Source organism: Vavraia culicis (genome assembly GCF_000192795.1).
Source record: "Vavraia culicis subsp. floridensis unplaced genomic scaffold supercont1.5, whole genome shotgun sequence".
Taxonomy (NCBI): domain Eukaryota; kingdom Fungi; phylum Microsporidia; family Pleistophoridae; genus Vavraia; species Vavraia culicis.
Genome location: NW_007360608.1, coordinates 81,100 through 98,006, shown reverse-complemented (window position 1 = coordinate 98,006; position 16,907 = coordinate 81,100). Strand labels below are relative to the sequence as shown.

At 42.2% G+C, this 16,907-nt stretch overlaps 9 protein-coding genes across 9 annotated transcripts; 4 read left to right on the top strand and 5 right to left on the bottom strand.

The window, feature by feature from the left end:
* On the top strand, window positions 1–4,999 carry VCUG_00473 (uncharacterized protein; the record flags this gene model as incomplete). Its single annotated transcript, XM_008075304.1, has 1 exon — window positions 1–4,999. A coding segment is annotated over one exon (4,601 nt), but the record flags the coding sequence as incomplete, so codon positions are not given.
* A 388-nt stretch (window positions 5,000–5,387) lies between these two features.
* On the bottom strand, window positions 5,388–5,705 carry VCUG_00472 (uncharacterized protein; the record flags this gene model as incomplete). Its single annotated transcript, XM_008075303.1, has 1 exon — window positions 5,388–5,705. The coding sequence occupies one exon, from the start codon at window positions 5,703–5,705 to the stop codon at window positions 5,388–5,390; it is 318 nt and encodes a 105-aa protein (XP_008073494.1).
* A 35-nt stretch (window positions 5,706–5,740) lies between these two features.
* Window positions 5,741–6,325, bottom strand: VCUG_00471 (uncharacterized protein; the record flags this gene model as incomplete). Its single annotated transcript, XM_008075302.1, has 1 exon — window positions 5,741–6,325. One exon carries the CDS (start codon window positions 6,323–6,325, stop codon window positions 5,741–5,743), a length of 585 nt encoding a protein of 194 aa, XP_008073493.1.
* Window positions 6,326–7,447: 1,122 nt separating this feature from the next.
* On the top strand, window positions 7,448–8,670 carry VCUG_00470 (uncharacterized protein; the record flags this gene model as incomplete). Its single annotated transcript, XM_008075301.1, has 1 exon — window positions 7,448–8,670. One exon carries the CDS (start codon window positions 7,448–7,450, stop codon window positions 8,645–8,647), a length of 1,200 nt encoding a protein of 399 aa, XP_008073492.1. The 3' UTR covers window positions 8,648–8,670.
* Window positions 8,671–8,959: 289 nt separating this feature from the next.
* On the bottom strand, window positions 8,960–9,702 carry VCUG_00469 (uncharacterized protein; the record flags this gene model as incomplete). Its single annotated transcript, XM_008075300.1, has 1 exon — window positions 8,960–9,702. Exon 1 carries the CDS (start codon window positions 9,335–9,337, stop codon window positions 8,960–8,962), a length of 378 nt encoding a protein of 125 aa, XP_008073491.1. The 5' UTR covers window positions 9,338–9,702.
* Window positions 9,703–10,208: 506 nt separating this feature from the next.
* VCUG_00468 (uncharacterized protein) lies at window positions 10,209–11,594 on the top strand (the record flags this gene model as incomplete). The annotated part of the gene is made up of 1 exon (XM_008075299.1): window positions 10,209–11,594. The coding sequence occupies one exon, from the start codon at window positions 10,209–10,211 to the stop codon at window positions 11,592–11,594; it is 1,386 nt and encodes a 461-aa protein (XP_008073490.1).
* A 764-nt stretch (window positions 11,595–12,358) lies between these two features.
* Window positions 12,359–13,171, top strand: VCUG_00467 (uncharacterized protein; the record flags this gene model as incomplete). Its single annotated transcript, XM_008075298.1, has 1 exon — window positions 12,359–13,171. One exon carries the CDS (start codon window positions 12,359–12,361, stop codon window positions 13,169–13,171), a length of 813 nt encoding a protein of 270 aa, XP_008073489.1.
* A 188-nt stretch (window positions 13,172–13,359) lies between these two features.
* VCUG_00466 (uncharacterized protein) lies at window positions 13,360–13,704 on the bottom strand (the record flags this gene model as incomplete). Its single annotated transcript, XM_008075297.1, has 1 exon — window positions 13,360–13,704. The coding sequence occupies one exon, from the start codon at window positions 13,702–13,704 to the stop codon at window positions 13,360–13,362; it is 345 nt and encodes a 114-aa protein (XP_008073488.1).
* Window positions 13,705–13,906: 202 nt separating this feature from the next.
* Window positions 13,907–16,101, bottom strand: VCUG_00465 (uncharacterized protein; the record flags this gene model as incomplete). The annotated part of the gene is made up of 1 exon (XM_008075296.1): window positions 13,907–16,101. The coding sequence occupies one exon, from the start codon at window positions 16,099–16,101 to the stop codon at window positions 13,924–13,926; it is 2,178 nt and encodes a 725-aa protein (XP_008073487.1). The 3' UTR covers window positions 13,907–13,923.
* Window positions 16,102–16,907: the final 806 nt, after the last annotated feature.

The following is a 16,907-nucleotide window of genomic DNA, read 5'->3' as shown; positions in this document are numbered from 1 at the left end:
GGGATGAAGTAAAAGGTAAGGAGAAAAAGAATGGCACGAACTATGATCAAACGAAGAGTGGAGAGCGACCAGGTGAAAGAAAGAACGAAAGTATCACTGGTAACAATGAAAGACAAGCAAGGACGGGTTCAACGATACTGCGAGATGAAGAGACGGACCGTGCTGATGAATTGGCGATGGAGATGAACAAAGAAGAAGGAAAAGAAGGTAGGCATACGCCTGAAGATCTACCAAAACGTGAAGAAACTGAGGAGAGACACATTGATGATGAGAAACGGAGGATCGATGAAGGATCTAGAGGAAAAGTAGATAAGAGCACGGGTAGAGAAGAATATAGCGATAGATCGAGGGAAAGAACAAGTGTGCGAGGGGATGATAAATTGAAACAAGGAATAACCACGAATGCGACTGAGCAGGAAGACAAGGAAATGAAACAGGAAATAAATGAGGCATTGGGCTATAATGCAAACAAAGGGTTGAATAATGAAATGAGCCAAAGAGCAAGCGAGGAGTTGAATGGTAACGTACATGGAGAAGTGAATGATGAAGTAAACAAAAGAACGCGCGATAAAATGAATGAACCGGATGAAGCACCCTACGACCCACGTGTTGAATTATCGAATAATGCGAGTAGGACGCCTAAGAACAGAACCGAGTTATTGAATGAAAGAAATGACCGGATAGAGCAACCAATGGATGTAAGAAGATCAAGTAGTAGTTCAGAGCAGTCTTTAAGAACCGTAAACAAAGCTTTTGGCACAGTGAACGAGCCAAGGGGTTTGTCAAATGGCCACAACAGCGCACTCAAAACCAAAGAGTTAAGAGAAAACAGTTGGGAGCATAAAAGCGATGAGGAGCACACAAACGAGATGAACGCGAGTGAGATGGGCAGAGAGGGCATTGTGCTGAAGAATGGCACGGCGTGTGTTGGAAACAGTAATGTGGAGGTATCACGCAGTGTGCATAGCAGTGGCGAGACAAGCGAAATAAGATTGGCTGGTGGAGAGGGCTCCGACATGGCACAGCTCACACGGCAGGTAAAACATGACGAGAGTGACAAGAGCATTACGCTCGACGAGCTGTCAAAAGCGGGCATTGCACTGCCCGAGGACGTGGGCCCGAACGATATGCTCAATCTCATCAAATTCCTGTTTACCAACACAACACTTCAGGAGAAAAAGAACAACGTTCATGCGCTGCATATTTTGTTAATGCTGAGCATAAACAGCGATATTTTTGAGGAGGGTCGGCTGAACGAGGTTGTGCGCATTCTGCTCGATCTGATAAATTTTCAGGAGGCACTGATGTATGCGGTGAACTATAGCAATCTGCTCGTGAGCACGCCTGCACCTGGTGAGGACAGCACGGGTGAGATGGAGCACAACAGTTCAGGCCAATCGATAGATACGTGTGCATCGAACGTTGAAGCGGTAGATGCAATGATTGAGAGCAAACTCGACAATTTCTACTTCAGCAACGGCAAGCCCGTAAAGTACATAGCGCTCGAGCGCATTAACCTTACCAATGACACCCTGCTCATCGTTGTGAAGCACTTCAACCCGTTCCACCACGAGTTCTGGATGAGCTATGTTGAGCAGAAGGATCTGAGAGAGGTGTTCTTTATACTTAGACACGTTCTTAAAAGCAGCGCGCTTGAAAGATGCAAGCGTACCCTTTTTGTACGTCTTTTCTACGGCTACGATGAGAAGCTCTTCATGGCGTACGAGCTCATTTACGAGAGAGGATTTGAGGAATTGCTGATTGAGGAGGTGCAGATGAATAAGAGCAGGAGGATTGATTATGACCGGGATGTGGTTGAGGAAGAAGTTGTTGGGGAGGGGAACGAAACGGAAGGAAATATTGGGAAAGGTATGGAGAGAAACTTTAGAAGTGGGATTGGGGGAAGTGTTGGTGGAGACATTGAAAATGAGGTGCAGGGAGAGAAGAGGAGAAATATTGGTGACCGTACCGGTAGAGACATTGAAAATGAAAAACGAACCGGTGATGAAAAACGGTACGGCGAAGATAAAACAAACCAATCGAGCGGTATCAGCCGCAAAGAAAATGACAAGAGTACCGTGATTGTGGACCAAAGGAACAAGCACGGCAATAAATGCGAGCAGATCTGCCTCAAAATACTTAAATACTCCTTCAACGTGCTTAACACCTTTACGTTCTACAAAACACTCAACATTATCAGCAACCGCCCGATCATTCCGTTCTTCAGTTCGCTGAGCTCATCAGCACTGTTCAACAAAATAATCGATGACCGCAACATCGTACTGATGCACAAAATGCTGCAGTACAACCACAAATTCGTAAAGCATCTGAGACGGGGCGTAAATCTGTTCGATGTGATATTCAATGCGCGTGCCGTACGTACGTACGCCCAGCTGCCCAAGACCAGTGAGGAGTACGTGCTCGTGATCAGCATTGTTAAGTACCTGCTCAGGTTAAATTTGGTGCCATCGATCAATTACAGCGCAATTTACGCACGAGCACCGCTCTCTTTCTTCTATGACACGTTGGAGTTGGTTGAGCATGTCTTGGCGGACAAGAACGCGTATCCGTTCTTCTTGGAGAGCGTGCCAAGAAACAACATCGTGTTCAAGATCAAGAACAGGGAATTTCTGAAGGATTTTTATTTGACCGTGGTTAATGAGTACTATGGGGTGTGTGTTGATTGCTTGCGGGTGGATGGAGCTGTTGGAGATGCGAGTAGGACATGGTGTGACGGTACGGCTGGTGTTAAGGACGGGAACGGCAGAGAGAACAATAAAGGAGATGAGAATGGCAGAGATGATGGCAATACGGTTGGTATCAAGAATAGGAACGAAACAGGCAGTAACAGGGTGACACGCACGGTGGAACAGATTGATTTGGTGTTCCTGCTGGATGTCATAAAACGGGTGAACAAGCGCAAACATGAGTTTGATATGGGGACAATCACGGAAAGGGTGCTTTTCATTCTATCGGTGGTATACCGGAGACACGGTGCCTACAGCACCAACAAAGAAATAATTGTGGACACGATCTACGATCTAAGGGATGAGGAAGAGCTGCCTGAGAAGGACAGCTTTACGTTCCAAACGGTGATGAACAGCATATTAGACATAATAATAGGAGAGAGCACGTTCATCAACGCGTACATAAAGTACTTCAGCACGCGCCTGCCGCTCAACGAGAAGCTGAACAGGCGCATCTTCCTGTTGGTGCTGCAGAGCAACAAATACGCGTACTTAAACAGGGTGTTCGCACCGAACGGTCCTGTGCTGAAGAACGCGGTTGACCTGTCCAAGCTGATAGACATCGGTACCATCACAGAAACAGAAAAACTAGCGATAAACAACGTGTTTCTGGAGCGGCTGAAAATAAGCGGGACATCGTACTTCAACCTGTTCTTCAACGATTACATCGCCAACCAGAAGAAAATCGAAAATGTGTCCCATCTTTACTTCCTGATGAGCAACATGAACAAAAAGGCGAGCACTCACCGACTTATTGAGATGTGCCTGCAGTACCTGTGCAAGGCGGTGCAGAGCAAGAAAAAGATTGGAAGCAATCTGATGAGGGTGTGCTTGAGGGGCTGTGGAGTGCCTTTGAGCGATAGGAGCAGGGGCTACGTGTGCTCGATCGCGTATTTCCTTATCAAACGAGAGCAGGAGGTTAATTTGGAGGTGGAGGGGTACAACGAGCGGTATGAGCACGTCATGCTTGTGCACCAGGGTGGCGATAGGGGCAGAAAAGAAGCTATGAGCAAAAATGAGAGTCGCGAGAATGACAACTCAAGGGGTGCATCCAGCATACGAAACGATTGCACATCGTGCAACAGCGGCCAGAGCATCGGTCTAGACACGCTCATCTACCACAACATAGGCATCAAGGAGTACTTCGAGTACTTTCTCGAATCTGCAACGTTCTTTAAGGGCACAAAGTGCTCGCTCATCAAAAAGAGCATTTTATTGCAGCAAATCGATGCTGACCGCATACAAGAGCTGTTCTCACGCCTTAACTCCAATTTCTTCACCGGCAAGGAAGCAGATTCGCTGAACAAGGCATCCGTTCTCAAACGAATATCGTTTTTCATTCTTTCGCTCGATTTTGAGGCATTTTCAGCACACCTCCCAGCCATAATTCCGATAATCAACGAGCTCATCGAGTATCCCAAGCCGGTAAAACGCGAAATATACAACCTGATAAGCGTGATATTCATCAAATTCCACCACAACAATCTGAGCGCGCTCTTCCCGATCTACTTTTCCGAGATAGAGAACGACAGCTTGCTAGAAAGCATACGCAGCCTGGAAATGCTCATGCTCATAGGTTCTAAGGAGACCGTTGAGTTTAGGTGGTACATTTCGTGCACCAAGGATGATAACACGTTGTTCAAGAGGATGCTAAATGAGTTGTACAGGGGAACGGAGGTGCGGCCGTATCTTGATCGGCTGCCTGCTACGAGGATGCCGTTGTTGATGAACGATAAGAAAGCATTTCTGAGCCGTGCTGAGAGTTATTATGAGATGCTTGATGAGAGTGTGTGGAGTATTGATGAGGGACTGCTGAGCAGTCGGATGATTGAATGGTATGTTGGGGGTGTATAGAGCTGGGAATATGACATGGCATAGAACAAGGCGTAGATATTGAAATGGTATGGAACAGGGCGTAGGTATTGAAATGGTATGGAACAGGGTGTAAAATGTGGTTCAAGGGTGTGGAGTGGACATGGCATAGAATAGGATGTAGGTATTGACATGGCATAGAATAGGGCGTGGGGTGGACATGCAGTTGTGTAAATACGACGTGCTCGCAGAGCCATACAAACTCGTTCTAGCAATAGAGCGTTATAAATGCGGTGTATCATTTTTAATAATTCGGTTGTGCTGCTATGGAGCACTCGTTAAAACTATGACCGGTATAAAACCGTGTGATGATGATGCACCATCTACAACGATAAAATATCGTAAACGGAGCGTTACATCGTACGCTCACTGCTCGTGAAACAAAATTAAAATATTTTGGTTTTGAATTGCTGTTGTTGGTGGCTGTTGCCTTTTCATGTCGGCCCAGCGATGGCACCGCGTGTACGAGGGCTACAACAGCACGCTGTTCGCACCTCAACCTCGTTTTACGCACATGTAATGCAAAATTAAGAACGTATAAAATGCTTTGTACGCACCGATGCAGCGTATGCTACACCATCTGGTGTTTGATTGGTTATTTTTGTTCTTAGCATGGTTAGACTGAACCACGGTTTGCATTCTGCCAGGGATAGGCATCAATAACAGAATGTACCATTGACAGGAACGAACAATAAAAGCGTAAATTGAAGAAAGCGTAAAATACGTTATTTGAACTTGCCTTTTATTTCTAGCGCTCAAAACACTCAGTTAAGAATCTGGTGCATTCCCTGCGGTTGATGAGTCAGGATTTGGAATTGATATCTGTGCCAAATCATTGCTGTGATCGATCACTGATTGTACTTCACTGGCTGGTTGTGTGCCCGAACCTGCCTTGGGCCCAAAGCTTTTTGAATTATGCCTTGCAAAGCCTCTTTTCTGGCATGAATCATCAGATTTAGCAACTTTGCCAGTACATTTCTCGAAAAAATCATCTACGCTCTTGTATACCTTATCCAATTCATTTCTCAGCTTCATGATTCGTTTCTCTGTCTTCCCATCCATCGATTGATTGCTCACTCTGCACATTTTCTTGAGTACACCATGAACAGCATTCTCCGAATTCAATGGTGAGCCTTTCGCAAGCGATTTCCATTTTTCGTTTGCTTCCTCTGTTTTGTTCCTAAATTAAAAAGAAGTGGAACAAAGTAATTGATGATAATCAAATCACCCTCAAGTGCACTTGTTGCTACCTTCAACGGTACAAAGTGAGTCTTTAGCAATGGGTACTGTTGTTGTGCTCTAGTCTCTGATGCGTGATTTTGTAGGTCGTATTCCTCCAACTTTTCATTTACCAATTTAGATCTATGCTCCGTATACTGTGCCAAAGCACATTTTATCTGCTCTTTTATTGTTATATCGCACTTCAAACGATTCCACAATGAGTCAACAAATGCGATAATTTCACCAGTTCCTCGACAAAATTTTCCTATATAATATTCCAGTTTTTTCACAACATTCTCATCGTAGATATCTTGCTTGAGTGGTTGTTTTTCTTCGAAATAAATACTTTCAAGGACTTCAAAGCCATTTATCAAGTCTTTAAACTCTTGCAACTTAACTTTATCATAATCAGATGGTATTGATTCAATTACATTGCTTTCCTCTGCCTGTTCACCACAAAGAACCACATACACAAAACTGATCATCGTAAAACATCGTAAAACATCGTAAAAATATCATGGACATAGATCCCCTCCTTATCTCTTTTCTTCTTTATTTTTATTTTCTATTTTTTCTTTTTTTGTATTTTAGTCCCAATAAGACGTATTATTCCGCTAAAAGCATTTTTTAATCATCTTAACATACCGGTATAGTAAAAACGTTCGTTGTGTTGCATCAGCTTTTGATCGGTCTTTATTTATGAAATGACAGCAATAGGCATGATGCATAGCATGGGCCGAAATCTATCCATAACCATTATTTTCAGTGCAATGAATCAAATATTACGAAGACAACACAGAATTGCTTAGTTTTGAGCACAAACATCAATAAATAATGAAAACTAGAATTGCTCTTTTCGGTACTTGCACGGATAAGTAAAGGGGTATTACCGGCAGATAGAAAAGGAAAAAAGTGCTTTGGAATAGCGTTAATCACATTATAATATTTTACAATTGTTACAATAATATCACTCGTAGTTGTTTTTTGTTCTGCTGTAAGAACCGAATTGGTACCCTGCCATTTTTATCTGGTAAATGTGTGAAAATGAGGAAAATTGGGTGATAAATGACTTTTTGTAAAAAAAATGAAAATAGAAGAAGTCGAAAAAAGAAAAATAACAGAATTGAAAAAAATAACTTTAAACACGGGTAGCTATGACTGTTTATAAACTGAGTTCTTACAAATACAATCATTATGAAATTGTTGCGAGATCCCTTTCATTATATGATTTTGTAGTGATTTTTAGCTGATACTGCCAGATTAATGATCTGAGCACGCATCTTCTTATGGAATAAATTGAATTTTAAACCAAACTTTGTTAATTATGAACAGTTTGCTGTTCTTTTTCTATCTCTAGAGCGGAATAAATTTTTTTGTGTTTAAGAACGTTATTTTATTTGGTACAGCGTTTTACACGCACTAAAAAACATGTGCTTATTGGTCATTGAATAAAATTGGCATTGGTATCACGGTTACCACGATTATAATTATGCTTAATAATATTCTTATATATTTTACGCATAAATATGTCCAATAATGCAAGAAATCATATTTCGTTCTAGATCGATTTCGAAATTAAATATAAATGTGCTCGTTGAACATGTATCATGAACTTCTTACCCGTCTTATCCATCTTTTTAGACCAGGTACTTTCAATTAACTTTGGACTCAAGCCATTTCAGCTGCAATCACAACCAAGGGTTTTTAAAAGAGATCTGAAGTTAAGAACAGCTCCCCGCTTACTCTCGGGTCCTCGCCCACCGGCGGTCACACAGCTGCAGCAAAGAAGAAAACTAGTATCACGTTTGCATGCCGTGCCTGCAGAAACACATCCCAAAAATGCTGTTCGTGGAGGAATTGTGATACCTGATATTCAAACCATATTGGACGTGATTATAAGGGGATGCGATGACTTGGACAAAGGAATTGCTGACATTGTTAATACGTCACTCATCACCATTTCTAACACCGTTGGTGCCACAACAGAAAAAGAGAAAAGTGTAATTGCGCCCGTGATTGATGCTGGCAACAAGGACATCGAAACAGGTCTTACAACGATACTTAGTGATGCATCAGCTGATATGGACGCAATAGTGAACGAAATAACACAGAAAGAGATATCATCAACAACCGATGTATTGCAGCAAAAGAATACAACACTTACGAAAGCGATAAGCGACTTGATCACAACTCTTAATAATAACATTGTTAAACTGACGGACACATCCGGTACGAGCCAGGCAGATGCTCTCAAGGCGCTAATACAATCTGAAAATCAGTCGCTATACGATCAAATACAAACTATATTAAGCGATCCAAATAATAACGACCCTATAATTCCACAGCTAAAGTTCCCGGATCCAGTAGCAATGGCAGGCAGCATTGAACCAGGAATGCAGCAGTTATACAGTGATATCAAGGCACTCTTCGACAAATTTATTACAGATATCAAATCACTGATCACTGATGTGCAGGCGTACGAAACAGGAGGAACTACGACAATAATGGACGAGGGTACAAAGGAACTTATTTCCAGATTAGAAGGAGCAGTAGGAAACGTACTTGTTCTGGTTCAGGCTCTTTTAGACAAGGTTTCTGCCAAGGAAACATCAGACATCACAACTGCGCTATCTGAACTGCACACGCAGATGACAACCGATATTACGGACGAGGTGCAGTCTATCGCCACAAAGAGTGCTGAACTGATCACGAACGTGACAACGAACGAGCTGGTAGAGATGTCCACCGTGATTGCAAAATATAACCAAGATATTGCGCAGGGGATCCTAACCAATCTCTCTACGTAACGTAAAATAAATGGAGTACCAAGTACTTTCTTATGGTATTGGGTCAAGTCGTCCCTCAAAGATAATCTTAAGAGCACCTCTGGCCCCAACTCATTAGATATCGTTAACTAGGCCACATATCGGCAATATGATGTATTTAAATACCTGGCTGTAGACCAACATTAGAACAAATCTGTGATGGTTTTTACGCTTGGGGCAAATAATTTATTTAGCATTCACAGAAAAAGATAATAATTTTAGCGTTGTCATGTATTTGCTATTGAAGCCTAAAAATACCTTTTCTACACCAGAAACACTCTGATTCCATTCTATCTATAACAATTTCAAGTCATTTTTTCTTATTTTATCGAATACATCACAAATTTCATCTGAATCACTTTCTTTTGCATTACTTTCTCTCACCTCATCCATTTCTAGTTCGTCAGCAATGCAATACACCTTAGCTGATATGCCCATTATTACATAAGTAAATCCTATGAAGTGCCCTAACGGTACATTACTGCTGGTGAGCACGTATAAATCACGAGATACGTTTTTTATTGCGTTCATTGATTCTCTCCCCTTTATCTTTTTAAACAGCTCTTTCATCTTTCTATATATGAGCGTTCTTCTATGCTGGTTTTTACTCTTGTAAAGCAGCTGTTTGATAAGTTTGTATTCGTTTTCTAATTCTATATGCGGATTTGGCATGTGGAGGGTAAAACATTTTGTTACACGTAACGGTGCATGGTTGCACTCAAAGAGCAATGATCTGTTTGTATGTGGTGGGAAAGTGGAGGTACCACTCTACCATTCACTTACCATGCGCATCGCTCTCTTCATCTCCACTATGAATAACTTATCTTCCTACATGCAAGCAATAATTTATTATCTCTTGCAACACTGTCAATAAACTAAATTCATTCATAGCTCAGTACAAAAATGCTAATAAATTAAATTTGTATTAATTCACCTCTCTTCATCCGCTGCACATTACCCTTTAGTTCATGCCGCTAAAAGTAATTTATCTTCCCCTAAGCACCACCTAAATAAACAACTTTTCTGTTATCAAGTTTAGCACTCCTGAACCGTTCAATAATATTTGACCGTTTAATTCTTCGGCATTGTTCTTGTTTAGGGGTGTATAATTAAAGGGTACCTGTGCCGTGAACTAAAGTGGTAAACAAAGCACTTTTGGTAAAAAGTACGTTTAGCTCAATTTTTGATGAAAAAGTGCAAAAAATGCGAATTGGTGGTTATGCGCATTAAATGAGGTATGTTTACAGCTAAGCGTATCTCTTAGTAGCCTAGGTACTGCAAACAAAGTGTACCATGGAATGGGTTGTTTGCTGACAGGCAATCAAGCTTGTGCTACCATACCGGGTGTACTTGATGGGTGTGATGCGCGTGTGACATGAAATACGTTTCTAGTAGAAAAGTATCGGGCAAGGAACCGCTCCACACCCGCCAAAAAAAGACAAAACCTCAACCACACCTTACAATTATCCTGATCAACACGCAATTTACGATTCGTGATTTATCACCATAAAAAAGCGGGCCGTACCGTGCCCATAAAAAACAAATGATAAAACCAACAAACGTATCGCACACAAAACCAGTACAATCGCACCCGCTGGCCGAGGACACACGTTTTAAAAAGACGTTCGAGCTTATCGCACGCAACGGATACACACAGTACTCTGAAGTTTCCCGCAATGGCAACTGCTTTTACACATCGATAATCGTGAGCCTGCTTTACGGTGATGATATTACCGTGAAGAATGATTTTAAGGCTTTGATAGTGAAGGGCGGTGTTGAGGAGTACGTGTTTGAGGATTTTTATGATGATTTTATGGGGTTTATGAGGGAGAGGAAGATTATTAGGGAGAGTGGAGGGTTGGTGGATGAGAATGGAGGGAGTGGTGATGAGAGATGTGCGGATGAGAGATGTGGTGATGGGAGATGTGCGGATGAGAGATGTGCGGATGAGAGATGTGCGGATGAGAGATGTGCGGATGAGAGTGGAAATGATGAGAGGAAAGGAAAATGTGGAGATAATGATGGGAAGAAAGGAAAATATGGAGATAATGATGAGAGGAAAGGAAAATATGGAGATAATGATGAGAGGAAAGGAAAATATGGAGATAATGATGGGAAGAAAGGAATTGATGGGAAAAGCACCGAGAAGTGTGAAAATGGTGGCAAAGGTGATCGCATGGGATGTGCGAGTGATGAACGAAGTAGTAAGAAACAGAACATGGCGGGTGAAAATATAAATGCGAGGAGAGCGGATGAGAAAAGAATGAATGACAGGAACATGACAAACAAATCGAATGGCGGTGTTGTTGAGCAGAAAGCGGAACAGATGAGCAGTGCAACAAACAAGCAGCATATAAATGACATGGTCATGGAGCAGCACGATGCAACCACGAGTGACAGTCTGATCGGTGTGAACCTGCAAATCAATTCGTGCAACGGTGCATCTACCACGGCCCTTCTAAGCGATTGGAGCGCAAGCACAAGGTCGGTAAACACGGACACGAACTCACCGCAAGCAGAGGCACGCGATGATGAATCAAAGGACCAAAGGGATCAGTTCTACCAGTGCTCAAGTGCAGATTACTTTATTGATGAGTCCGTAGAAATACGTGATAAGGACAGCATGTTTGAGATGATAGACCTTAACTCGCTTACGATGTTTCTGAAGCTGCTGATCTCAACGGAGATGAAGCTGAATGAGGATCTGTATGCACCGTTTCTGGCAAAGCCTGTGGGTGCATACGTATCAGAATCGGTGGAGCCTTTCTACAAGGATACTGAATATGTTGATATAATGGCATTCAGCCGCATGCTTGGCATAAAAGTTCTTGTGTACACGATAGAAGGGCAGTGCAATGAAATTGGGGATGGAAGTGTTGAGCTGGGGATCCTCCACACGTTTGACCACTTTGAGCCGCTTCTGAAATAAAGACATACTTCAAAAGTAAACATCTGTTGGCCATAGCTGAGTTCAGAGTAAGTACCGTGGAAGCAAACATTTGTGAGTCGTGTACTAACGGGTGACTTGCAACGCTGCTGTAGCGTGGTTACCCTTCGTATGATTCATTTATCGTAAAAATTGGTTTAATTGATGGTTCGCTCCACAATCACACGCTCCAATCTTCTTGGTGTTTCAGCCCTGGTTCACGGTTTGCTACCGAATTGTAGCGTAAACATGGCACCGCTAACAAATATCTGTGCTGTAAATCATATCTCTGGTCAGGCTTGGCAGCGGTAACTACGCTCATAGTTTCTTAACCGAACACCGTAAAATATGACCGCTAGGAAACGTCGTGACACGCGTTGGTCTGATAATGTTGCTTGTCACGGTGTGAAACTGCTGTGTTCACCTCTTTTACGTACTGCTCATTGTGATGAAAGCTGCTGAAGGAGAATTTTTGGTTTTGGAATGGCGGGCTAATGAACATTTGCAGTGCCTGTGTACGAAGCGCATTCTGCAGATTAAACTTAAAAAATACGAGCGGTTGCAATTTTTGGCACCGTTGTTAAAATCAGATCAGTACCGCCCTTCATTTGCAAAACGCTCCGCAAATGCCCGATTTGTTAATTATTTGTTTACCTTTTCATACAACAGCACTCCCAGAATGGCTACATTAAATCTCCTACAACAGCGGTAAACTCAAATTTTGAAGGAACGACTTAGTTTTGTAGCGCTCTGTCAATCACAAGGCCATGAAAGCGTGTTCGTTCGGGCTGTGTCAAATCAAATCGTTGCCAATGATGAGCGTTTTTTCGTTGGTAAAAACTAAAACGCTTAGCAGTGCAATATATCAAATAAATGGGGGTACCCCTGTTACCGCTACCATGCTATTGGACACAAAAACCAAGGAAGTCTCCGTATGGCTTGCCAAGCTGCCGCCATTCCTCTCAAAAAAGCTGTTGTCGTTCAACAGCGACACAGAAATCGGATACCTGAACATAAGCACGGCAACGAGCGATGCGCCTGCACAGGTATCGATCGGCATAACACTCTCAGATGTACCTCTGAACTTTACCATCAGGTTCAACGAAATCAGCCAGCCTATGTACGTGCTGAAAGGCAATGACAGGATTGAGGGCAAGGTGGTGAAGGAAGTGTTCGTGAATCCGGTGTTTGACAACGCATACCTAGAGTTCAAGAAAATGGAGGAGGTGTCGGCTGCTGCACAGCCATCAACACAGATCATTGATTACATGAAGGAGGGTCGGAAGACTGACCGGTTTGGCACCGTGTCAGAACTGGAGAGCCTGGCACGAAGACGAAAGAAACAGCTGCAGTCGCAGAAACGGGAGAGACTTGAGAGAAATGAAGTTATGGATATGGTGTTTAAGGCGTTTGAAAAGTTTGATAGCTGGACAGCAAAGGATCTCGCAGACTTTTCGGGACAGCCCGTTGCCTACATACAGGAGATATTGGGTGAGATAGCGGTGCTCAATAAGAAAGATCACAGGAACAGCTATTCTTTGAAGCCGGAGTATAAGGAGGCCTCAGATGAGGATGCATGAGACAGAAGTAGGTAAGGCTGGGTGGTGTTTGGAACGATGCGGCACGGTAAGGGTATATGTAAATTTACATCGGTGAATTGTCAGTAAAGTTTTTGTACCGAGCTATTACATCGTGTGTGCTGTCGTATCGGCAACGGCAGATTGCAAGAAACCGTAAAATTACGAGTCCTTGAATGCCACGGCTCTGTTCAGCTACACGCATATTTGATTATGTAGGATCTATGGCAGTAATAAACTATTTTTTGCACTGAGAAAGCTTTATTTAAAAGGCTATGGACATAACTGATAAAGTTACCTGCACCACCCACATTTACATCAGATAGATTCGTGGTTCTAATCAAACCTGTGGAGCGTAACTCCGTGCATGGCACGTTTAATAGACGAGATTTGCGGTGTAAGGCTTTGTTACAAGTATTTTCATGGGCTGGATCAGACGTACAGCTCCTTAAACTTGCGGCAACATCCATGGCGTGCTGACAATATTTTTGTACTAAAACTCGTGTGTTTACTGCCATCTCACACAGCAACATCATCGCTACAAAGTCATTTTAGATCGATGAACTGATGAAAAATACGATTTGATTCATTTCTTGGTATTTCATGGCTCAGTACGTACTTACTCGCTAAAAGATTGTTTTAGCACCTGAATCGGTACAAATTATGAAGTGCACAAATCTGTGCTGCACAGGAATAATGCTAGGTATGCATTGTACCGGTCCAGTGTTTCATAAAAACGAGAATTTAATAAAATTTCACAGCTCCTCGTGGACATACCCCCTTTGCTCGTATTCTTCGTACCTCTTCTCATTTTCTATTTCTTCAGAATCATCCAAGTATTGGTGTTTGCTACCGAAAGATGGATCAATAGATCGAGGAATGACTCGTTCGAGTCTTGTTTTGTTCGGTATCTCTTCAAAGACGTCCCTTTGCCGCACTCTATCGGATCTACGCTTCGCGATGCCCAAAAGTCTTGAGAACCGATAAATAAGATTTTTGAACACATGAACGTATTTTGCCCGTTTTTTTTTCGGCATCGTTGTTCTTTTTGTGATGTATTGGTCAGGTGGCACGCTTTCTGGTTTCCTCTCCTCATGCGATATCTCTGTATCCATTTTACTGTCGATCTCATCCACAGCTCTACCCTCTCTCGCTGCCTCTAGCGACTCTTTCAGCCTGTGCCGCTGTTTTATAAGCTCGTAACAGGTCGTTTCAGTTATATCACCGAGTCCCTCATGCCATTTCTTGATCCCTTCATAGAGATGCTCAACGGCTCTATACAGTTTAGGCTCCTCGTTCTTCAGCATCTCAATCTCTCGAAGCTGTTCGAGCAGACCTGCATGCGCCGCTTTAAGGCTTCTTGTATCATATTTGTACGCAATTTGCTCATAATTCTTAGCAAAATCACGGTACTCATCGAATGTCAGATTCGGATCACTCCTTGAAATCTTTTCTTTCAACTCCTCGTATTCTTTGACCAATGGATGATCCGATTGTATCTTTTCGCTACTATTTGCAAGTTTCTTTGCTGTTTCATACACTTTGATCTCATACATTATCTTCTCATATTCCTCTGTGTTTACCCCAGGAATGCTATTCACCTCATAAACCCTATCATCCTTTACTTTTGATGGATGGTAGTGGTTGCCTCCCGAGCCGTAGCGAGACAAGAAATGTCTGGTTTTTACCTTTAGCACCGAAAAATACTCTTTAACAAAGCTGAGCTCCATTGCCATGCCATGGCATATCACATCGATATGCTTTAGCAGATTTTTGGGCGCTATCTTTCTATCGTTCATAATTTCCAACATTTTATTTACAAGGTTGTCTTCAAACGATGACATCGTTGTGTTGTTTTTATCACGGTAACGGTTGAGCTTACGATGCAGATCATTGAGATCGAATTCCTGAAAGGTTAGCACCGCAATCGAGGCACCGTTCGAGTTGTGAATAAGAACTTCTGTTCTTGTGTAGCTTTTTGCTCCTGTTTGTATTGGCTGCAGCATATCCATTAGGATGTCTTCGGCATAAAAATAATAATCCGGTCTTTTTCTATCGTAGTCGAAGGGATAGTAGCCCATCTCGACCGGCTCTAGGTTCCTATCTTTAGTCCTGAACTTGTTGTAGGCATCTTCCACGGTCTTTCGTATGAACTCGTATATCATGTTTGTGATCGTGATATCCGATATTATCTCTGTTTCGTGGGCAAACGCAAATTTGATTGTATATCCTTCGTTCCAATTTAATATTTCGTCTTCCTTTGATTTGCTGTCAGCCTTTCTCTCGTTTTTGCCGGCAATCTTCGAGTTTTGGTCATTTTCTTTTCCTGCTTTCCGGCCCTTCTTGCCCTTATTGGTCGTATAAAACGAAAAAACGCTCCTTTTCCCGCTGGTGTCGATCACCAACAGGTACCTCTTTTTGATCCTCTTTTTCACCAACTCATCGAGCGCTAGAACGAGAGTCTTGGGCAGAATGTATTGCAGCTTCAAGTTCACGTTGGTGAACGCTTGAACGGCACTCTGTGCTATTTCCTTGATATCGAGATCATCAACGACCAAAAAAATGTGGCAGCCCTCAGGTAGGTTAAGCGCATCCAAAATAATGGAAAAGATGGTAACACTATCTATCGGTGTGTGAAATGGTCGTATTCGCAGGTTGTCATCCATCAACCGCAATATATGGTTCTTATTTGTAAGTTGCTCGCTACTTTTGCCGAGAACTCTCCAAAAATCGTTAACTGTTAAATGGTGCTCAGGCCGAAGAACGAATTGTTTTAGCCGTACGCCCAGGCCTACGTTCCGTTCGATCTCGTAACCGCGATATATCTTATTATTTGTTTGTTTTGCCGGGTGCACGTAGAGTTTGTTGAGATACACCAGCGTTCGCAGCTCCAATGCCGCTACAAGTGATATAATTGATATTAATACGTTCATATCAGTGGGGTCAAATTTTTTGCGATATAACGGCCATACGTGTTATGTACTCAAAGATTTGGGAGCTGTTAGCGGATACGAGTGAGTAAAGGATCACGATGTATAATTGAGAGAAGGTTGTTTCTGAGGCGTACAGCACGAATATATTGTTAGATCCCTTAGATTATTGATCAACCATGGTACACTGGCATTGAAGGCTTGTTGAATAAAAGATGGATATATTGGCAATGAAAGACGTGTTGGCATGCAAAAATCTTTATTTGGTGTTGATAGCAGGAAGTAACGTGCTGTGTTTAAGCTGAACAATAACGCATCCTGGGTTATCTTCTTATTTATGGGAAGCTATCTAAAAATGAGTTGTAGTTAATTCAGATAATTAAATGTACCAAATATTTCCGGTTTCGGATGAATACTTGGCTGCACCTCGGCATACAACGGTTTATAATGTAAAGCTGTTCCATATTTACTACATGATGAGAACTAAAAATGTTTAAAAGAATTGAAAATTGCAGCTATGCCTACCTGATAGGACAATTGTTGAATGGAAGCAAAATTAATTCTTCCGTAATTGGCTTTCCAAGGGTATGATGTAATATTTACTATGAGCGAATGCTACGTGGTGGATGTAAAGTACCTTCCAAGCACGTGGACCGTACAATTGATGAGTGAGTAAAATAAAAATTAGACTTAACAGTAACACACATCGCATATTTAGAGTTGATATAGAGTAAATGAACAAATTGAAAGAATTGTTAAAGAAGTATTTGATCAAAATGAAATTGTGACGGTACCTGTGCACAAATTAC